We start from the raw sequence: 25,185 nt of genomic DNA, 5'->3' as shown, positions 1-25,185 counted from the left end.
AAGTCACTTTGGAGATGTCTTGAGCAGCCAGGAAAGGGTCTTACCATTATTTAGGGGGTGAGGACACTTGCATCTCTTTTGAATTAGATGCAGTTGTGACTTAGCTGGAGAGTGGTGCATGACTGCTCAAAGAAAGATTTGCCTATGCTGGTGGCAAAGCTACTAGTGGAGGACATGAACATTCTTGGAAACACTGCAGACCTTCTGAATTGAAAACTCTGGGTGTAGTTCTTTAACAAGCCCTTCCGGTGATTCTGATGCACAGTTATTTTGAGAACCACTGTTCTAGGGTAAGACATAGTGTCCTCTAGTACTCAGATGTTGGAGAGATGGCAAGTGACAGAAAAATCAAGTTTGAGACTATTTGGCTTTCAAATTCTAGGAAGAAATGGCTTCCTTGCCTAAGAATAAGTGTCTTTTTCAGGAAACAATGTTTTACTTAGGTAGGATGAAATTGAGATAATATTTTTTCAGATGAAAGCAATGGAATTCTATTCCTGATAATCTCAGCTATATGCTGGCTTCCATACCCATTGAAATAATGGTATACATTGTAACAGAGGAAGTCAAATACAGCTTAAATAAAGTATTTATTGATCAATTTTGGGTTTCAAATTAGACAGTCTTTTAGTCTAATGGAAGGTAATAGACTTTTTAACATTTTTTTCTACATTTTAGAACCTTTTTTTTAAAAAAAATCAAGATAAAATTTAGCAGTCTGAGCAGTTTTTTGCCAAAGCCAAGTCTAGACCTGGCATAGTATATAAATGATATGAGGACAGTTTATTGTGACTCAGAAAGGAAACAAACGTGTGAGCAGTGACAGGAACATAAATATAGAGAATAAAAGACTTGTTAAGATATTGAGAGAGGGCAGACAACAGAAACAAGAAGAACTACAATCCTGCAGCCTGTGGAATGAAAACCGCATTCACAGAAAGATAGACAAAATGAAAAGGCAGAGGCCTTTGTACCAGATGAAGGAACAAGATAAACCCCAAGAGAAACAATTAAATGAAGTGGAGATAAGCAACCTGTCATAAAAAGAATTCAGAATAATGATAGTGAAGATGATACAGGACCATGGAAAAAGAATGGAGGCAAAGCTTGAGAAGATGCAAGAAACGTTTAACAAAGACCTGAAGAATCAAAGAACAAACACCTAGAAGAATTAAAGAACAAACAAACAGAGATGAACAATACAGTAACTGAAATAAAAAATACACTAGAAGGAAGCAATAGCAGAATAATTGAGGCAGAAGAACGGATAAGTGCCCTGGAAGACAGAATGGTGGAATTCACTGCTGTGGAGCAGAATAAAGAAAAATGAATGAAAAGAAATGAAGACAGCCTAAGAGACCTCTGGGACAACATTAAACACAACAACATTAGCAATATACGGTTCCCAGAAGGAGAAGAGAGAGGGAAAGGACCTGAGAAGATATTTGAAGAGATTATAGTCAAAAACTTCCCTAACATGAGAAAGGAAATAGCCACCCAAGTCCAGGAAGCACAGAGAGTCCCAGGGATGATAAACCCAAGGGGAAACAGGCCGAGACACAGAGTTATCAAACTGACAAAAATTAAAGACAAAGAAAAATTATTAAAAGCAACAAAGGAAAAATGACAAAGAACATACAAAGGAACTTCCATAAGGATAACAGCTGATTTCTCAGCAGAAACTCTACAAGCCAGAAGGGAGTGGTACGATATATTTAAAGTGATGAAAGGGAAGAACCTACAACCAAGATGACTCTACCAGGCAAGGATCTCATCCAGATTCGACAGAGAACTCAAAAGCTTCACAGACAAGCAAAAGCTAAGAGAATTCAGCACCACCAAACGAGCTCTACAGCAAAAGCTAAAGGAACTTATCTAAGTGGGAAACACAGGAGAAGAAAAGGACTTACAAAACAAACCCAAAACAATTAAGAAAATGGTAATAGGAACATATATATTGAAAATTACCTTAAACATGAATGGATTAAATGCTCCAACCAAAAGACACAGGCTCACTGAATGGATACAAAAACAAGACCTGTATATATGCGGTCTACAAGATACCCACTTCAGACCTAGGGACACATACAGACTGAAAGTGAGAGGACGGAAAAAGATTTTCCATGCAAATGGAAATCAAAAGAAAGCTGGAGTAGCAATACTCATATAAGATAAAATGGACTTTAAAATAAAAAATGTTACAAGAGACAAGGAAAGACACTACATAATGATCAAGGGATCAATCCAAGAAGAAGATATAACAATTATAAATATATATGCATCCAACATAGGAGCATTTCAATACATTAGGCAACTGCTAACAGCTATAAAAGAGGAAACTGACAGTAACACAATAATAGTGGGGGACTTTAATACCTCATTTACACCAAAGGACAGACCATCCAAACAGAAAATTAATAAGGAAACACAAGCTTTAAATGACACAATAGACCATATAGATTTACTTGATATTTATAGGACATTCCATCCAAAAACAGCAGATTACACTTTCTTCTCAAATGCACATGGAACATTCTCCAGGATAGTTTACATCTTGGATCACAAATCAAGCCTTAGTAAATTTAAGAAAACTGAAATCATGTCAATCATCTTTTCTGACCACAATGCTATAAGATTAGAAATAAATTACATGGAAAAAACTTAAAAAACACAAACACATGGAGACCAAACAATACATTACTAAATAACCAAGAGATCACTGAAGAAATCAAAGAGGAAATCAAAAAATACCTAGAGGCAAATGACAATGAAAACACAACGATCCAAAACCTATGGGATGCAGCAAAAGCAGTTCTAAGAGGGAAGTTTATAGCAATACAATCCTACCTCAAGAAACAAGAAAAATGTCAAATAAACAACCTAACCCTACACCTAAAGGAACTAGAGAAAGAAGAACAAACAAAACCCAAAGTTAGTAGAAGGAAAGAAATCATAAAGATCAGAGCAGAAATAAATGAATAGAAATAAAGAAAACAATAGCAAAGATTAATAAAACTAAAAGCTGGTTCTTTGAGAAGATAAACAAAATTGATAAACCTTTAGCCAGACTCATCAAGAAAAAGAGGGAGAGGATTCCAATCAATAAAATTAGAAATGGAAAAGGAGAAGTTACAACGGACATTGCAGAAATACAAAGCATCATAAGAGACTACTACAAGCAAATCTATGCCAATAAAATGGACAACCTGGAAGAAACGGACAAATTCTTAGAAAGGTATAACCTTCCAAGACTAAACCAGAAAGAAATAGAAAATATGAACAGACCAATCACAAGTAATGAAATTGAAACTGTGATTAAAAATCTTACAACAAATAAAAGCCCAGGACCAGAGAGCTTCACAGGTGAATTCTATCAAACATTTAGAGAAGAGCTAACACTCATCCTTCTCAAACTCTTCCAAAAAATTGCAGAAGAAGGAACACTCCCAAACTCATTCTATGAGGCCACCATCACCCTGATATCAGAATCAGACACAGATACTACAAAAAAAAGAAAATTAAAGATATTGAGTAGGGATCTGATAAGGGACACCTTGGGGTGGGGAAAAATAAAATAATTGCAAGACAGGGGAAAGAGAAAATTGAAAGAAAAGACCTGTTCTCTGAGGCACTTTATAACCACAGAAGAGGAGAAGTAGCAACTGGAAATTCATAGACATCCATAGGCAGAGGAGAGCTGAAGATGGTGCACAGGGACCTACCTGAGAGCTTGCCTGAAGCAGACATGAGCTACAGAAGCTCTTCATCACTCTTAGAGCATGTGGCCATGCTGAGGACCTGTGACCTGCAAAGGACCAAAAGTTAGAATAAGGGAGCAACAGAATCTGGGGACCTGAGGCAGTGCAAGCACCCAGTCATCATGAGTGAGTACCATCCTGATGGTCTAAAATCAGGCTGAACCTGAGCCTACAACAGTTCAGGAATGACTGTCAGGGAAGAGTTCAGTGAGGACAATGAACAGTGAGATGCTTATGGACAATGTCTTCCACTGAGATTAGAAAGCTTCACTTTGAACCAAGGGATCAAACTGGAAAGTTATGGTAAGAACTTTTGAAGCAGATGTAGCCCTGATAATATGCTCAAACTTTATATTGACAGAGTAATTAAGTGAAAGGAACTATTTTCAACCAGAAGATAAACCAAATTTAATAAACAAATGCAGAGTTTTTATACATGCAGAGTCCATGCATGTATAAAAGCAGCAATAAACTGCATTTGTTGAAGTAGGATTTTCACTATCATACTAGTATCACTTCAGATAAATTTGAGAGGAAGCTACTGCAGTCAAGAAATTTCCAGGAATATTTTTGAAAAATCAGTATGACTTATTTACCAAAACTAAGCTAGGTAAACTGGCATGTGTGTTTTTCAAATATTGGCATCCACTTCTAAGGCTAAAACAGCTTGTAGCCAAGGACTGAGTGCAAATGGTTCAAGATATGCTACATAAAATTATGCCAAATTAGATAATAAATGCCTTCTATAAAAACAAAATTACTAGGCGTGAGTGGCAGCAGGTGTGAGGGTTGTGCCGCTGAGATGCTGGAGCTCCTGGAAGAACCCCCACCCTGAGGAAATGGAAGTTGGAGACTGAGTTGGTCTCCACATTGTGACACTACTGGTGGGGGAGCAGGGCAGAGACGAGTGGCTGACAGGGTATTGGTGCTCCAGCCAGGTGTTGGACCTGAGCCTCTGAGGTGAGAGAGCCGAGTCCAGGACATTGGACTGCCAGGGACCTCCCAGCCCCATGTAATATCAAACAGCGAGAGCTCTCCCAGAGATCTCCACCTCAATACAAAGACCCACCTCCACTCAATGGCCAGCAAGCTCCAGTGCTGGATGCCCCATGCAAAACAGCTAGCAAGACAGGAACACAAACCCACTCATTAGCAGAGAGGCTGCCTAAAGTCATATCAAGTTCACAGACACTCCAAAATACACCACCGGATGCAGCCTTGCCCAACAGAAGGACAAGATACAGCCCCACCCACCAGAGCACAGACACCATTCTCCTCCACCAGGAAGCCTACACAAGCCACTGAACCAATCTCACCCACTGGGGACAGACACCAAAAACAATGGAAACTATGAACCTGCAGCCTGCAAAAAGGAGACCCCAAACACAGTAAGTTAAACAAAATGAGAAGACAGAGAAAAATGCATCAGATGAAGGAGCAATGTAAAAACCCACCAGACCAAACAAATGAAGAGGAAATAGGCAGTCTACCTGAAAATGAATTCAGGGTAATGATAGTAAAGATGATCCAAAATCTTGGAAATAGAATGGAGAAAATAGAAGAAACGTTTAACAAGAACCTAAAAGAACTAAAGAGCAAAAAATAGTGATGAACAACACAATAAATGAAATTTAAAAGGAATCAATAGCAGAATAACTGAGGCAGGCAGAAGAATGGATAAGTGACCTGGAAGATAAAATAGTGGAAATAACTGCCGCAGAACAGAATAAAGATAAAAGAATGAAAAGAATTGAGGACAGTCTCAGAGACCTCTGGGACAACATTAAAAACACCAACATTTGAATTATAGGGGTCCCAGAAGAAAAAGAGAAAAAGAAATGGTCTGAGAAAATATTTGCAGACATTGTACTTGAAAACTTCCTTAACATGGGAAAAGATATACTCAATCAAGCCCAGGAAGCACAGAGAATCCCATACAGGATAAATACAAGGAGAAACACACCAAGACACATATTAATCAAATTATCAAAAATTAAATACAAAGAAAAAATATTAAAAGCAGCAAGGGAAAAGCAACAAATTACATACAAGGGAATACCCATAAGGTTAACAGCTCATCTTTCAGCAGAAACTCTGCAAGCCAGAAGGGAGTGGTAGGACATACTTAAAGTGATGAAAGGGAGAAATCTACAACCAAGATTACTCTACCCATCAAGTATGTCATTCAGATTACATGGAGAAATTAAAACCTTTACAGACAAGCAAAATTTAAGAGAATTCAGCACCACCAAACTAGCTCTATAACAAATGCTAAAGGAACTTCTCTAGGCAAGAAACACAAGAGAAGGAAAAGACCTACAAAAACAAACCCACAACATTAAGAAAATGGTAATAGGAACATACATACAGATAATTACCTTAAATGTAAATTGATTAAATGCTCCAACCAAAACACACAGACCTGCTGAATGGATACAAACAAAAAGACCCATATATATGCTGTCTACAAGAGACCCACTTCAGACCTAGGGACACATACAGACTAACAGTGAGGGAATGGAAAAAGATATTCCATGCAAATGGAAATCAAAAGAAAGCTGGAGTAGCAATTCTCATATCAGACAAAATAGACTTTAAAATAAAGACTATTACAAGAGGCAAAGAAGGACACTACATAATGATCAAGGGATCAATCCAAGAAGAAGATGTAATATTGTAAATATCTATGCACCCAACATAGGAGCACCTCAATACAAATGCTAGCAAATGCTAACAGCCATACAAGGGGAAATCGACAGTAACACAATAATATTAGGGGACTTTAACACCCCACTTTCACCAATGAACACATTATCCAAAATGAAAATAAATAAGGAAACACAAGCTTTAAATGACACATTAGACAAGACAGACATAATTGATAATTATAGGACATTCCATCCCAAAACAACACAATACGCTTTCTTCTCAAGTGCTCATGGAACATTCTCCAGGATAGATCATATCTTGGGTCACAAATCAAGCCTTGTAAATTTGAGAAAATTGAAATCTCATCAAGTATTTTTTCTGACCACAACGCTATGAGACTAATTATCAGTTACATGAAAAGAATGTAAAAAATACAAACACATGGAGGCTAAGCCATATGCTACTAAATAACCAAGAGATCACTGAAGAAATCAAAGAGGAAATCAAAAAATACCTAGAAACAAATGACAATGAAAACACAATGACCCAAAACCTATGAAATGCAGCAAAAGCAGTTTAAAGAGGGAAGTTTATAGAAATACAATCTTACCTCAAGAAACAAGAAAAATGTCAAATAACAACCTAACCTTACACTTAAAGCAATTAGAGAAAGAAGAAGAAGAAGAACAAAAAAAAAAAAAAAAAAAAACTCCAATGTTAGCAGAAGGAAAGAAATCATAAGGAACAGATCAGGAATAAATGAAAAAGAAATGAAGGAAATTATAACAATGATCAAAAAAACTAAAAGCTGGTTCTTTGAGAAAATAAACAAAACTGATAAACCATTAGCCAGACTCATGAAGCAAATAGTGAGAAGACTCAAATCAACAGAATTAGAAATGAAAAAGGAGAAGTAAAAACTGACACTGCAGAAATACAAAGGATCATGAGAGATTACTACAAGCAGGTCTATGCCCATAAAATGGACAAACTGGGAGAAATGGACACATTCTTAGAAAAGCACAACCTTCCAAGACTGAACCAGGAAGAAAAAGAAAATATGAACAGACCAATCACAAGCACTGAAATTGAAACTGTGATTAAAAATCTTCCAAAAAACAAAAGCCCAGGACCAAATGGCTTCACAGGTGAATTCTATCAAGCATTTAGAGAAGAGCTAACACCTATCCTTCTCAAACTCTTCCAAAATATAGCAGAGGGAGGAACACTCTTAAACTCATTCTACGAGGTCTCCATCACTCTGATACTAAAACCAAACAAAGATGTCACAAAAAAGGAAAACTACAGACCAATATCACTGATGAAAATAGATGCAAAAATCCTCAACAAAATAATAGCAAACAGAACCAAACAGCACATTAAAAGGATCATACACCATGATCAAGTAGGGTTTATCCCAGGAATGCAAGGATTCTTCAATATATGCAAATCAATCAATGTGATAGACCATATTAACAAACTGAAGGTTGAAAACCATATGATAATCTCAATAGATGCAGAAAAAGCTTTTGACAAAATTCAACTCCCATTTATGATAAAAACTCTCCAGAAAGTAGGCACAGAGGGAACCTACCTCAACATAATAAAGGCCATATATGACAAACCCACAGCCAACATCGTTCTCAATGGTGAAAAACTGAAACCATTTCCTCTAAGATCAGGAATAAGACAAGTTTGCCCACTCTCACCACTATTATTCAACATAATTTTGGAAGTTTTAGCCATGGCAATCAGAGAATAAAAAGAAATAAAAGGAATCCAAATTGGAAAAGAAGAAGTAAAACTGTCACTGTTTGCCAATGACATGATACTATACATAGAGAATCCTAAAGATGCTACCACAAAACTACTAGAGCTAATCAATGAATCTGGTAAAGTAGCAGCATACAAAATTAATGCACAGAAATCTCTTGCATTCCTATACACTAATGACAAAAATTATGAAAGAGAAATTAAGGAAACACTCCCATTTACCATTGCAACACGAAGAATAAAATACCTAGGAATAAACCTACCTAAGGAGACAAAAGACCTGTATGCAGAAAACTATAAGACACTGATGAAGAAATTAAAGATGATACAAACAGATGGAGAGATTTGCCATGTTCTGGACTGGAAGAATACACATTGTGAAAATGACTCTACTACACAAAGTAATCTACAGATTCAATACAATCCCTGTCAAACTACCACTGACATTTTTCACAGAGCTAGAACAAAAATTTCACAATTTGCATGGAAACACAAAAGACCCCGAATAGTCAAATCAATCTTGAGAAAGAAAAATGGAGCTGGAGGAATCAGGATCCCTTACCTCGAACTATACTACAAAGCTATAGTAATCAAGACACTATGGTACTGGCACAAAAACAGAAATATAGGTCAATGGAACAGGATAGAAAGCCCAAGGATAAACCCACGCACATATGGTAACATCTTATCTTTGATAAAGGAAGCAAGAATATACAATGGAGAAAAGACAGCCTCTTCAATAAGTGGTGCTGGGAGAACTGGACAGCTACATGTAAAAGAATGAAATTAGAACACTGCCTAACACCTTACACAAAAATCAACTCCAAATTCATTAAAGACCTAAATGTAAGGCCAGACACTATAAAACTCTTAGAGGAAAACATAGGCAGAACACTCTATGACATAAATCACAGCAAGATCCTTTTTTGACCCACCTGCTAGAGAAATGGAAATAAAAACAAAAATTAACATGTGGGGCCTAATGAAACTTCAAAGCTTTTGCACAGCAAAGGAAACCATCAACAAGTCGAAAAGGTAATCCTCAGAATGAGAGAAAATATTTGCAAACAAAGCAGCTGACAAAGGATTAATCTCGAAAATATACAAGCAGCTCATGTAACTCAATATCAAATAAACAAACAACCCAATCCAAAAATGGGCAGAAGACCTAAATAGACATTTCTCCAAAGAATATTTACAGATTGCCAACAAACACATGAAAGGATGCTCAACATCACTAATCATTAGAGAAATGCAAATCAAAACCACAGTGAGGTATCACAAATGCTGGAGAGGGTTCGGAGAAAAGGGAATCCTCTTGCACTGTTGGTGGGAATGTAAATTAATACAGCCACTATAGAGAACAGATGGACGTTCCTTAAAAAATTAAAAATAGAACTATCATATGACCCAGCAATCCCACTACTGGGCATATACCCTGAGAAAATCATAATTCAAAAAGAGATATGTACCACAATGTTTATTGCAGCACTATTTCAATAACCAGGATATGGAGGCAACCTAGGTGTCCATCGACAGATGAATGGATAAAGAAGATGTGGCACATATATACAATGGAATATTACTCAGCCATAAAATGAAACGAAATTGAGTTATTTGTAGTGAGGTGGATGGACCTAGAGTCTGTCATACAAAGTGAAGCAAGTCAGAAAGAGAAAAATAAATACTGTATGCTAACAAATATACATGGAATCTAAAAAAAAAATTGTTCTGATGAACCTAGGGCAGGACACAAATAAAGACGCAGATGTAGAGAATGGACTTGAGGACATGGGGAAGGGGAAGGGTAAGCTGGGACGAAGTGAGAGAGTAGCATGGACTTATATACACTACCAAATGTAAAATAGATAGCTAGTGGGAAGCAGCTGCATAGCACAGGGAGATCAGCTTTGTGCTCTGTGACCATCTAGAGGTGTGGGATAGGGAGGGTGTGAAGGAGGCACAAGAGGGAGGGGATATGGGGTTATATGTATACATATAGCTGATTCACTTTGTTATACAGCAGAAACTAATATTGTAAAGCAATTATATTCCAATAACAATGTTAAAAAAATAAAATTAAAAAAATAAAAATAATTTATTTTAAAAAACAAACAAAAACTTGCTCACTAATGTTGAAAGCTTGTGAATTCTAGAATTCTTCAGGCAATTCTTCTTTGGCCATTCTCTCTGGCCTGAGTTTAAAATGTTAAGTGATTATCACAAAAATGGGGCTAAGGATGCATTAAAAAAAGTGAGTTTGGATTATTTTGGATTTTCAATGGCAGACAACAAAGAGCTTTTATATGCTATATTATCTTTCTAGATGTGTATACAAGTTAAAAGGATGAAGCACTAAAGAACAGACTCGGGCAAAACATGCATAATTATATAATTAAGATTGTAGCCTTATCCTACAAACAAAAGCTTCCAAACAGCACACATTTTTAAAATGCAACCATAAATCTATTTAAAGGGCTTCTTCATTTAGGCCTGCAAACACAGCATTGTCTTTGTCAATTTGCCTGTAGTCTGTTCTGGTAGGTGACATTGTTCTTGAGCACTAATCAATTGATGTCTCCGTGCCATCTGGCATTCTGTTGCTAAGCACAGCAGCAACACTCTAAGGTGAAGTGTGAGTGGCAAGAAGCAGGGTTTGTGCTCATCACGATGTCACAGCCCAGACTACACAGTCAATAAATCCTTCGTATGCCAGGCTTATCCTAGTGGTGAAGAAATGCCTTGGCAATGCATCGAAGAAAACAGGATGAATAGTAATTACTCCAATAAAACTTTGAAGATCTTGCTTTGTTTATAGAGGGACCTCATAAGAAAGGATACCATTCTTTACTTGGATGGAATATATATGTCATTACCAGCTATGTCATTACATAAAACGATGTACTGAAAACTCTGGATTAATATTTGTCCTTTATTACTTAGGTATATGTACAACGTTTCTCATGGACCCATTTTCGTCAGTCAGTATGGGCCTCCATACTTTGTCTTTAAATTTCTGAGCATAATGGCAGCACTATTAATAATCATGCAGAGAAAACAAGCATATACCAGGAGTGTTCCAGACAAAGGAAGTACAGGTCTGCAATTTGAGAAAGCTGAGTCCCATTAAATATTGTAAAATTTAAGTAAAAACTTAAGTTCCTATCAAAATGTTCTCAAAATACTGCTAACAGTTTGCTTTCAAAATATCCTAAATAATTGGCTGTTGTTAACCTTGGGTGTGGTGAAATTTAACACAAATCTTCCTTGATGCAAGAATAGTAAGGTGTTGATTTCAATTATAATCACTAATGCATATGAACTATAATCATGGTGTACCTATACATCCCAGGAAGTGTCTTTGTCATTGTATTTCATGACTACCACAATCAGCATAACCCACCTTAGGAATGTGTGTGACTAGTTCAAGAACATCTTCCTGAATTTGATATTTCAGACCTTCTATTGCGTTCCTTAGACAAAAGAGACATGTCTAACTTTCATATAAATTGCTTCATTGGGTGTATCCAGGTGGAATAGAACTGGTTCAGAAAATACCATGGGGAAAGATATTGGCAAATCCCTGTAGTAGGTAACCACCGATAATAGATGAATGACTTCAAAAAATATCCCCAATGATAAGAAATATTTTTTTCTTTTTTTAAAAAAAAGTGTAGGGACTTCCCTGATGGTGCAGTGGTTAAGAATCCGCCTGCCAATGCAGGGAACACAGGTCCGATCTCTGGTCCGGGAAGATCCCACATGCCGCGGAGTAACTAAGCCCGTGCGCCACAGCTACTGAGCCCACGCGCTGCAACTACTGAAGCCTGCGCACCTAGAGCCTGTGCTCCACAAGCGGAGAAGCCACTGCAATGAGAAGCCCGTGCACCGCAACGAAGAGTAGCCGTGGCTCACCGCAACTAGAGAAAGCCCGCATGCAGCAACGAAGACCCAACGCAACCAAAAATAAATACATAAAATAAATTTATTAACAAAAAAATGTACTTCCTGTGTCTAACAATGAAACTCTTAGAGGAATAGGCACACTGTATTAATAAAATAGTATTTGAGAAAAACAATCTACATGTTTTATACATTTATTTATACATTCAAACAACTACCAAATTTTTATAATCTACTATGTACCAAGCAACTTGCAAGGTGCTGTCAATACAAAGATATACATATGATTGTCCATTTTATAAACAAATATAGGAGGGTGACACGAGAAAATTAGCACTTAAAGAACTACAGTAAGGTATTTACTCGAAAAGCACCCTCTCTCTTTTTTCTCGGACCATTTACCCTGGCCTATTCAGTTGAATTTAACTGAAGTAATCAGAGTATAACATTCACTTAAAAAGGACTATTTGAGGGATGCAGATCAAAAGAAGGAGAAATAGAAATAGGACTAAACATCCATCCTTTTATTTTCACATTTTTGCTTCAAAAGTAATGTATTCTTGGGATATGGCCATCCTTGTTTAAGATTGTTGTGACTGGGGCTTCCCTGGTGGCGCAGTCGTTGAGAATCTGCCTGCTAATGCAGGGGACACGGGTTCGAGCCCTGGTCTGGGAAGATCCCACATGCCGCAGAGCAACTAGGCCCGTGAGCCACAATTACTGAGCCTGCGGGTCTGGAGCCTGTGCTCCGCATCAAGAGAGGCCGCGATAGTGAGAGGCCCACGCAGCGCGATGAAGAGTGGCCCCCGCTTGCCACAACTAGAGAAAGCCCTCGCACAGAAACGAAGACCCAACACAGCCATAAATAAATAAATAAATAAATAAAAATTAAAAAAAAAAAAAAAAAGATTGTTGTGACTGCCCTTAAATGTACTTATGTTTGCTTTTATACTTTGATGTTGATGCTTTTGAAAATCCTCCAATGATAGGCTATGGTAACAGACCTAGGGGCATTTCTTACTTCTCTAAGACCAGGTAAGAAGAACCGGAGCCGGATCACGGTTGGTGATACAATTTTATTGTGCTTTGGGAAACAGAGAATGATTAGCAATAGAAATCAAAATATTTTCTGGTTAGTTATATTTATAAACTATACAATAGAGCTATGCAATAACATTATAATTTATCACATGCTTTTCCACACATTACTTCATGTGATTTTTTTCCCCAAACTTAATGAAATACACAAGACAAAAATACATATTCTCTCTTGGAGGATCCTAATGTCTTTTCTGTGTCCACCTATATGGCTTACATAAGCTTATGCATCCATAATTTTAAGAATTACTGGATAAAAATAATTTAGATATGTATATCTATTTGTAGAAGAATAATTTGTAAGGTCTACGAATAGGTTGTGCTTTCAAGTCACATTTCTTGGCATTTGTAGCACTTATCTACTTATGTCATGTTGATCTTTTAAACAGAGCCAGAAATCTGACATCAGAATGATTATACAGAGAACTGAAGTGCCATCTGATGGGTTTAAGGAGGAAATCAAAGGTAGAATCATGACTTGGAGGCAGCAAATTATTTTGATATAAGTTTTCTCCTGGCCAGCAAAACAAACCTCTCCATACTTAGGAATATACTCCGAATAAAATTCCTTTGTATGATAAAATCATTCTGTGAATATGATCACCAAATATGAACAGACTCAAAAACAATATTAAGATACAGATTATACTGACATGGCAAGATTAATTATTAGTTGCCTGATTATATTTAGTAACTGCAGTAATGCACTGGCAATCCAGTGCTTAGTTAATTAGTCAGAATATTTGGCATTACATTCGTAATCCAGTTGCAAAACAGAGGTGAATGCCAGCAGTTCAGAGTTTCTGCCTTGTGGCTTTTGACACTATTTCTCCCTACTCTCCCTAAAGACAAGATTTGAATTTTGGCATTTGCAACGTCATCCTAGAGTAATAAAGTTTCAAAGAAAAAGCAGAAAGAGAGGTATCTGGAAATATTGCAAAGGGGATACAGGGAAAGAAGACATAGAACAGAAGATCGTCAGGAAAAAAAAAAAAACTGAGATGAGATTACCTTGGGAATGAAGGCAAGACCATTCTGGGGAAGGTGCCACCTGTTGCTCTTTTTCAACTCTTGTCTCAGAGGTCGTGGATGACTCCAAAATGTGCTCTTAGAATGATCAAAATTGTTTAATAAAAGGCTTATTATTATTATTATTATTTTTTTTTTAAAGAGCTCCTGACTTATTTATTTACTTACTTACTTTATTTTTTTGGCTGTGTTGGGTCTTCGTTTGTATGCGAGAGCTTTCTCTAGTTGTGGCAAGCGGGGGCCACTCTTCATTGCGTTGCGCGGGCCTCTCACTATCGCGGCCTCTCTTGTTGCGGAGCACAGGCTCCAGATGCGCAGGCTCAGTAGTTGTGGCTCACGGGCCTAGCTGCTCGGCGGCATGTGGGATCTTCCCAGACCAGGGCTCGAACCCGTGTCCCCTGCATTGGCAGGCAGATTCTCAACCACTGTGCCATCACGGAAGCGCCAAAAGCTTATTTTTTAACTTAAATATGTTACATGCAAATTAGGAAGTTTTTCAAATTATAGAAATAGAGAAAGAACACACAATGTTACACTTTCCCACCTAACAAATACCGTAGCATAACTATTTTATTTTATATACTATATATATCTGTCTTTCTTCCTGTCTAAGTCCCAGCTAGCATAATCTTGCAGCCAGTGTCTCTCTAATTCTACACACACACGCACACACACACACACACACACACATTTGCTCCAGAACCATTAAAAAACAATGTTAGTCTCTATTAACAAGTTTGAGGATTCTCAGGAGGGATTTACACCTCACCACAAATATCTACCTTCCTCAAAGTCTTTCCTATGCGTGTAACTCCACATTTCTACTCTTTAGGGTGGCTCTCCAACTCACTCCCTTTCCTTTATCTTGAGTCTGCCTCTCATCTTATTTACCTCACCTCAACCTAAAATCTCTTTGCTCCAGCTTCTTCAAACTGCAACTTGTCTTTTTTTTTTTTTTTTATTGTCCTTAACTTGTTTTGCCATGAAGTGTATATCATTTCAGTATTATCAAATGGGGGGCTTTGCCGCTTCCCAATACTCTGAAACAATTAACACAAGATAAAATCTCGTTAGATCACCTGGAAATGAAGTGCAGAGTGAAAATTTTGACTGTTATTTATTTAAATTTGACTTTCTATTTTGATATATATAAATGATGATGATAGGAACAGTATGTTAGCATTACAGAAAATTGGAAAATAGAGATGAAACATTTAGAAATAGTCTATACACTCACTATGTAGTAATAACCACCATTAATATTCTAATGCATACCCTTCCAAATCTTTCTCTGTGTATGTACGTGTGCACACACACCACAATGGAATCACGTTTTTCATAGTGTCCTGCTACGTACTTCTTTTAATCATGAATTTTCACCACAGTTATTCTCATCTAATCTAATAGCCAGAAATTATTCAGATTTCCAAACTGACCCCCAAATATCCTTTCTGATATACAAACTCATTCCTAATCTGTACCATGCACTGAATCTGATCATGTCCCTTACCTCTTGCCCAGTCTTGTATAGAAACTTTCTTCACTGTTTTGTTAAAATGACCAGGCCAGAATGGCCCACTTTCAGGAGTTGTCTGATTACTTTATTGTGATATAATTTATTTTGTTCATTGATTTTCTCTATTTCACATAAAGTGTAAGTCAAATCTTAAAGTTTGCTGATAAAAAATGTAATTCAATTTAAAACATTTCAGATGGATAGGTCCTGTTGTATGCCTAATATTCCATAGACCTCACCATACCTGATACAAATGTGACCCTCTGCTTAAGTTATGAAATTCTGAATGTAATATGTGTGATTTCTGAGGAATGTCAAATATCTAGTTCTCCATCAATCATACACTTAATGATTTTAATACCAGTTGTTCATTCTTGCCCAACCCAATTTTCATTTGTTAAATTTTTTCATTTTTAAATTTTTAAAAATTTGTTAAATTTTAAATTTGTTAAATTTTTCTTAAATTTTCATTTCTAACATATTATTCCTTCTACATATATTAGTTGTCCTTCTTCTCTAAATTAGACTTATCCCTCAGTAACAGGGCTGTTAAGTTTTGTAGTCTATTTATCAGATTGCTGATTAAATTCACTTATATCTACAACAGGTGGATTTCCATAGATCTTAAAGGAGTGTTTAGGGATACAGGAACATGATGCCTGCAAATAACACTGAAATAACTCAGAAAAATTAATAGTCACATATATGTACATACCTATATTATCATACACATTTTCATGAAGAAAGAGAACATGATATTAAAAATGGGTCAAAATATTAACATGTGGTGAATCTGGGTAAATGAGAGTTCTTTACAGTGTTTTGAAAGTTTTCCATAATTAGAAATTATATCTAAATTAAAATGTTATATTTCAGGAAACTGATAAACACATGAAAATATGGTTGATCACAATAATAGCAAATGAATTAAACATAAAGTCATATTTTATCAAGCAAAATGGAAAAATAGGAAAATATATGATAGTCAACTGTCTTTTGAACCTAAAGGAGACACATTAGATTGCCAGTGAGAATACAAATTGATAATATTTTGTGGAAGTAGTTGGTGGTATGTGTCTTAGCCATAAAAGTGTACATAACTTTTGAACAATTCTGATTTAATTATTCCATAAAAAATCAGAAATGTGTAAAAATATCTACAATTGTTACATCCATTTTTGTATTACTATTTCCATGATCAGTTTAAAGCAATCTACCTTTACAACAAAAAAAAAAGAGTTAGATAAATTATAGTACATCCATAAAAATGATCAATATACAGGCAATGAAATTAAGTTGAAGAAAAATATTTGATAGCATTAGTTATATGAAAGTAGACTACAAAATATTATATTTGATGCATTTCCAAATTAGCTAAAGTAGAGGGCAAAATTGCACATGAGTAAATAGCAGAAAAAAGATAAACCATAAACATGACATGATAACGATTTCCTGATGAGCCAATCCCCAGGACTCTGCCTCTCAGTGTGGCCTGTGAACTTCCCAAATCAGTCTCACATAGGAGGTTAGTTTAAATATCCCACTCCAGGATTTTTAAAGAGCACCAAGATTGATTTGGTGGCATGCTAATGTAGAATTTTTTTCTGAGAGTAGAACTCCAAGATTAATCAAGTGCTTGGTAAGAGTAAATTTAAGCTTATTCAATAAATTAGATTTTAAACAAAGAAGGGCTCTTCTTCTCTGTCTCTTTTTTCATGTTTAAAAAATGAGTTTCTCCTTCTTTCTTTGCTCAAGCCCTGAATAATTTAGTTTCAGAGTTTATTTCCTTACTTTGATTCTTTTGTCTTTGCACCTTCCATGAAATTGGGCTTGGTACTATATTTCCTCAGAAGCTGTAGCTTGTTATTGATTTTAATTATCTTCTTAGAGTCTAGTGATCTAGACTGTAACCAAATTGTTTGGGCTTATAAACCTCTTTCCAGAACTTTTTACACAAAATACCTATATCCTGGTCTAAATAACACAGGGCTACTTCAGACTCCCTGTCATTCACTCTCCCTTAACTCCAAGAGATCTTTGTTTTATCATTTACTGATGCTTCTGCCTGCAGGCACTTCCAATATTAGGTGTTGCCGTACTCTTAAAGAATTCTTTTTGCTTGCAGGGCTGGGCACTTTTAAAATTTGTCAAGAAATCTACCTTTAAATACCTCACCTGCCACATCCAGGTATGAATGTCTAGTCTCTTGGCTCCAGAGACTTGTTCAGATTTATTGCTATTAAGAACATTTTCCCTTTTGCCAGAACTGTTGGAAACCTCTTCTTATTCCACAGTCTATTGAGAACCTCATAAAATTGCAAAAACAAACAAACAAAAAATCCACATTCTACTAGTCAAGTTCAGTTATTCCACTTCTGGGAAAATAAATTAAGAAAACAAGTGAAAGTTGCAAAAATGCCAATTGCAAGTGTTTACATTTAAAAAATTAGAAAATACTTTTATTACCTGTATGATTCTTGGTAAGTTACTAAAACACTTTGTGGATAAATTTCCTCAACCATAAAATAGGGATAATAATGGTACTTACTTAAAAGATGGTTTTGAGTTTTAAAAGAGTTAATGTATTCAAAGGCTTAGAACAGTGTTTACAAATAGTAGTGTATGCAAATTATTATTATCATCATATAAGTAACAAACGGTGCAACAAATTATGGTGTAATTGCAGGATTTGAGAATAAGACCAACCACGTGCCAGCACAGAGAACAGTGCAGTGGAGCTGTGTTGGAGAGAAGAATTTTGACGTTTGGATTAAAAAAAATCACATATTAAACCAATGAACTCTCTTTCACATGGGCCACCAGAATGACTACATTTTAAACAGAAACGCCATCACGTTACTATCCATTGCATGATTGTCAGTGTACCACCTTTGAAAAAATATTTTTCTCCTTTTAGATAGACCATATGCTCTGTAACTTTTGTGTTGCTAGGTTGTCATTACATAAACTATATTCTAAATACAATATAAATCATTGTGATTGTGAAATTCATTGTCTAATAAATACCTCCTAAGCAGAAATTTTCCCAGAAAAGATAATTTTAAAAGACCAAAGTGGTCATTATCTTGGAAACAGTTGACATGGAACGACATCAGACAAATCTAGGTTAAAATTCTGATTCCAACCCTTACTAGTGGTAGGATGTATATAGCCAAGTTTCTGATCTTTAAAAGCCTTAGTGTCCTCATCTGAAAATGTGATTAATAATATTTAATTCATACACTGGAATTCATATTAATTCATATATTAATTCATATATTTTGTTGGAGTAAAATAAAATAATTTATGTAAACTGTCAATTACAATGACTGGCACAGAATAGTGTTAATAACAAATGACAGTTCTTACCTTTGCATGTTTGAAATTTTAAACACCATATTTTAAAAATAAAAAATGGGCTTATCCACAATTACATGCCTACTGGTTAGTCCATAGTAAGCCCCAAAATGAGAGATTTAAAAGTGAAAGTGATCATTTGAGGGAGATAAAGAATATAACTGCATTGAGAAGTCAGGCATTAAGCAGTTTATAAGAAGTTTTTTTTTTGTATTTTGTCTTCTCATTTTCCAAAATATCTAAGTCAAAGAAGATAAGGTTGAAAGACATAAATACAGCCTTTCAGCTGACAAATGTGTTTTTCTATAAAGTTTAGTGCTGATTGTTCATTGTATTTTATTTTCCTTGTCTCAACCAGAAAGTCTGTGGCTTCTCATTACACTTGACTGCTTGCAGGGTCGCCGATTAGGAAATTACCAAAGCTGAGATCTGTATGACTTAAATGAGTGTTGGGGTGTGGGAGCTGGAAGGACATACGTATCAGAGACATTCATTCATTCATATAACTAGCCTTTTTTTTTTTTTTTCGTGTATATAGCTAGTCTTTTGATTTTCATAGCTTTATCTACAGAGTATTAGTTTCCTATTTAATCTTTTACACTCCTTTATAGCTCCATGATTGCCACGGATTGAAGGTACAAAGATTTCAATAACAGCATTTCTTTAAAGCAACATGTATATCTTTAAATCAAAACAAGCATAAGAAAAATGTATATTCCTTAAAGGAGAAAAAAAAATCTTAAAAGTTCTGGTAGTGTTTAAGAAAACAAACAAAAATAACCTGTGTATTTGCTGTTCAATTTCAGCGTCTGTTAATGAAGCTCTGTGTCTTTTTTTTCTTCACTGTTAGATGAGCGCCTGCAATCGTAAAGCATGACGCCGGTAATACTTCTGTAAATGAATCACTATTGCATTCATACAATTAGCCTCTGAACAGATGTCAGAAAGTAAAGATTGGCTGCCTCTAGATCAAGTTGCAGCTGCCAACTCTCGCGAGCTTTGTCAGTAACAGTTGATTGTAATGTCAGTGCAGTCCAATTTGCAGGCTGGAGCAGAAGCTGCTTACTGCATTTCCCTGAAGTATTATATGATTTCCATTCCTTGCAAACTTTATCATCTTCATTGCAGTGAGTCGGGTAAGTTGCTCTGAATTTACATCTTCCTGTTAGAGATGCAAGTTACTGTGAAGCTCAGTCTGTGGGAGGAACGTGAGCCCTTCACGTGTTTGCTGTGCCCCTTTGGTGCTCTGTGAGAGACAGTCATTGCAAATGGGACAGATGAAGTAAGGAAGCAGCCACATACATCAAATCTTCCGATTATTCAGGGAACGCAGACTGCGGCCATTTAACTGCTAAGGAAATAATGAATTTATTCAACTTTGTATAAAGGACCGTAGCACTTGTAGAATCACTGTAATATATGTTCCTAATGCACCCTCTAAGGGAAAACACTTTATGCTGTGTTTTACCCTTAAATGCACTGTTTAGTGAATTTCTCCTTAAAAGAGTAACAAAAGTGTTTTTTGACCAGTCTTACTCTCTAGTTTTTTTCTTTTTTTAAAGTGGTTTGAAATGAATAGTTATTGTCTGGCTCTACAGGGTACTTAACATTTTGTCATCTGAAACTTTAACAATATCAATTGGCAAAGAAAAAGTCTAAGTTTCTTTTCCCTAAAAGGAAAAATCTATTTCCCGATTTGATTTACAAACTTTTGCCCCATTTGCCCTGTTTGTTCTTTTTCTTTTAATATGTGTGTTTATAGCAAAATATTTTACATTTGCTATTATTTTATTATTATGGAAATAATAAGCAAATATTGACTTTCTGCTCATCCTATGATTTTGTAACTCTACCTTTATTTGACATCAGTTCTTGTTTAACCAGAGGATTAAGCACTGAGTATAAAATATATGAATGATTAAAAGTAAACTGAAATGTGAGCAAAATTATTTCATTATTTACAGTTTTTATTTGTAATTAAAAAAATTAAAGTTATCTCTTCCACATTTTTATGAAGATATTGCATGATAATAAACTCAATTAGGAGTTACTCTCACTAGGCTGTGTAATGCTTCCATAATATAAGCTATCTCATATCTATGATAAATATTACATTTCACTTATATAAATAGTTACTTTGTTTAAGGATAAGCTTGAGCTTTTAAAGAGTGACTTTTACTTTAAATGACATCTTTAGAATTCTCAGTGTATTTGAAATAACGTGACCTTTTGGAAGCAAACTAAATTTCTAATTGGATTTGCAAAGTTCTGTTTTATTCTCCTAAACCTGTTGTTGTTGTTTGTTTTTAATGTCCTGCTTCTTTAATTGTAAGAAAATATTTGGGATCTACTCCACATTTCAATTTTTAGAATATAAGCTAATAATATAATATAATATAATAATAATAATATATAAGCTAATAATAAATAAGCTAATAATATCTTAGCAAATGATATCTTAGTTACAAATTTAGTTTGTGCTTTGATTTATTTCTTGGTAACAATTAATAATATATACTTAAATTGTATGCTGTCTTCATTTTAATGCTTTCATGCCAAAATCTGCTCATTCTTATCAAAACTAAACTGTTTCAAACGTTGGAGAATTATAATTGGATAGATGTCAACCTAAGAACAGATTGAACTTTCAAAGGAGACCCAAGATATCTCTCTAATATTAAATGTTCAAATTGTTCACACAATGAAAAGTCTGTGGATGTTCTTCCTGATTGAGGACAGTTACAGATCTGTTTCTCATGCCTAATATAGTGTCTTCTATGTATACACATACTTTTAGTGCCTATTGGATATCTGAAGGGTCCCTGAAAGACAGTGGTATAGTCTATTTATAAATAGACTTCCTCAGTTCCCCACTTCACTTAGCCTACAACAATGCAAGCTCTTTAGGTTTCGTATAAAGGCTCAGTTGTTTTAATTGAACTAAATACATTTTAGTGGCACTTGTTCTAGATCATATTTTCTAGATGGCTCTTTCCCCACCATTTTAACAGTTTATTTTTATACAGAAATATATATTCTAATAAAACTTTTTAAAAGACAGGAAAATTGCATTCAGAGAAAACTATTATCAATTTTTGCATGACCATCCTTTAAGAAGTCCTTGACTGGCCAATTATTTTGAAAATTTGGTTGATATCCAATTATGGCAAATATATGGCAAATAAATAGCTCTTTATATCAATAATTTGATTGCACCCATATCTTATAGCCTAACCTTATATATTTTAAAAATCAGTCAAGGAATTTTGACACTTTCAAAATTGAATTAAGAATGCAAAAAGAAGGAAATTATTTTTTACCTTTTTTTAATTAAAAAAAAATTTTTTATGTTTAGAATATTTTCCCAAAATTACCAGTAGATTTTGATATTCTGGAGCATTTGATAAACTTGGAACACTATAGTATTAATTGTCTTTCAGGTTTTTCTCTCTTCCCACTCCCATCCATTCTCTTTTGCAATTCCAAACAAAACCTCCGTCTTTTAATCAAATATTAAAGATTATTACAATAAGTTAATTGATCTAAATTCAGATATTTAGTTGTCCTTGGTATAAAACTTTACCCCGTTCTTTATGATAAACATGTTATGTGTTCTCAGAGTTTAAATTATTTAATGTGCCAGTAGTCAATTTGCACCAGAAAGTATAGGAGGAAATAAATGAAATTTTATTGAATATTTTAATTATTAGTAAAAACTTAGAGATATAGAGTAATAACATTTCTTAGTCTCTTGTATTTGTCTCTCTTTTGATTGTTTAATCATGTGATAGCATATATTTAAAACATAAACATCTCTTAATGGTAAAACCACAGTGCAACATGTGAGACTAGAGAATACCAGGTTATGAAAAGAACAAAATAATGCTTACTTAAATAAAGTACTGAAGCTAAATATAAAAAAAAACACTAGCCTATGCTAACAATGAGTATGTGAACATAAGCATATTTTCCTATTAAAACCTAGATTTAATAATATGGTATATAATACACTACAACAGGTACCATGAAAGTGAATTGGAATTATATTGCCATTCTTGCAATAAACACAGGCTTACAATGAGTTTTTGAATGTTACTAATTACATTATTTACAATTACAAGGTGTAAGTACTTGTATTACTAATACCAAGGTGATGACTCACAGATATCATTGTTGAAAAAGCAAGTTATTATTCATATAAATCATATTATATAACATTAAGTTCTACTCAGCACAAAATATAAATAAAAACAAACAAGAAGTAGTAGTATAAATCAAACTAAATGACATGGGGATGATAGTACAACCTTTTAGATGTTATAGCAGCCTTTCATAGCACGTGCAATGAAAATTATTATATTTATTAATTACATACAAAACCAGAATTTTGGTAGTAATTTTATATTTGCTGTGCAATAAAATTAATAAACAATAGAATGAAAGTTTGAAAAATGTCAGAAAGCAAAAATTATTAGGATTTGTTTTGTGGTTTAAAAGACAAAATAATATTTATATAAAACCAAATAAAAAATGATTGTCTTTATTAGACTCAGAATACATTGATTGAGCTAGACCAAAGGCAGGAATGAGTCCAACCAAAGAAGCTGCAATTTATTTGTTGAGATGCAGCTTAGAATAAACCAGCTTTGTATCTTAATTCCTTTTCCTTTCTAAAGCAAGTTTTTAAAAATGAAAAAAAATCTATCACAGCACTTTGCTTTCTTCCAAATGCCCTCCTCCATTTATTTAGAAGAAATGTCTTACGAATTATCAGAAGGAAGAAAAAAAAACACACAACTGTGGTGTGTGGTAGCAGTGTCTCTAAAACTCCTAACTCTCAGAAATATAAAATTTTATTAGTAAGTGTCAACTTTACAGGAAACTTTATATTATTATGACATTTTATTTACTTATTATTTTTAGAAGATAAATTGCATTTTTGTTATGATTATAATAATAGTTAAATTTTATAATAGTATATACATAGTGTTAAAATATTATATACTTCAATAATATATTTTATTGGTATTAGCACAAATTCAGTTGTATCAAAATTGAGAACATAGGGACTTCCTTGGTGGTGCAGTGGTTAAGAGTCCACCTGCCAATGCAGGGGACACAAGTTCGAGCCCTGGTCCGGGAAGATCCCACATGCCGTGGAGCAACTAAGCCCGTGCACCACAACTACTGAAGCCCACGTGCCTAGAGCCCGTGCTCCACAACAAGAGAGGCCACCGCAATGAGAGGCCCGCGCACCACAGCGCAGAGTGGCCCCCGCTCGCCGTAACTAGAGAAAGCCCGCAACAAAGACCCAATGCAGCCAAAAATAAATAAATAAATTTATTAAAAAAAAAAAAATTGAGAGCATAAAAATTAATCTCATGGTTTGATTTTTTTAAACCTTATAACAATCATTATGTATAAATATATATGTATATATATGCATAAACATATGGACATCAGTAGAATTAGATATAAATATATAGATATAGACCTAGCCATAAACATAGACAAAGATAGAGGCAGAAATAGAGGCAGAGATAGAGGTATAGATGGAGATATATCTATAAATACTAGACACTGAACAAAATAGTATACACAATGGACTAGTTTATTCAGATAGTTTAGGGGATGAAAAAATACTTGTTGATCACTAGCTGTCCTATGAGCAGTGGTGAATGAGGCTGATTAACTGTGAGGATCGTAGATCTGAGACAGTTATCACCATAGATAGTGCCTTAATCTCTGCCTTCTAAGACAATTTAATTTAAAAAGTAGAATAAAAAGACTAATACAAATTCTCAATGCTCACAGGATTAGCTTCTTGGACACATAGGTTGGACTTATTATTACTCTATCAAAACATAATAAAAATATTTTGTACATGTATGGACCTTTGCTATTGTTATGTGGATGAGAATCAGTGTTTGTATTTGACAGTTTTAATCAGATTTTCTTTTTTCTTTCAGTTATATAAAGATGTTAGTTCTTTCAAATGATATCTGCATTACATTTTTCTGTCCCTCTTTGCCACTTGGAGTTTTAGAATCTGATTTAAATTTTTTTTTATTTAAAAGAAACTCAAGTATGCATTATGAATTT

The 25,185-nt window shown here is 34.8% G+C and overlaps 1 protein-coding gene and 1 long non-coding RNA gene across 2 annotated transcripts in view; both read left to right on the top strand.

The window, feature by feature from the left end:
• LOC309659159 overlaps positions 1-25,185 on the top strand; it is a 1,097,080-nt gene that overhangs the window by 476,091 nt on the left and 595,804 nt on the right. The window lies entirely within an intron of this gene.
• The window catches only part of BCHE (butyrylcholinesterase), a 73,834-nt gene continuing 68,726 nt past the window's right edge, over positions 20,078-25,185 (top strand). Inside the window, exon 1 of the mRNA XM_082458411.1 lies at positions 20,078-20,219. Within this exon, the coding sequence (XP_082314537.1) occupies positions 20,105-20,219 (115 nt within the window). The 5' untranslated portion in view covers positions 20,078-20,104. The remainder of the gene's footprint in view (positions 20,220-25,185) is intronic.

The sequence above is a fragment of the Balaenoptera physalus genome (genome assembly GCF_965194825.1).
Source record: "Balaenoptera physalus genome assembly, chromosome: 4".
NCBI lineage: Eukaryota > Metazoa > Chordata > Mammalia > Artiodactyla > Balaenopteridae > Balaenoptera > Balaenoptera physalus.
The sequence above is the reverse complement of the archived record's forward strand: the minus strand, read 5'-3'. Positions and strand labels throughout refer to the sequence as shown.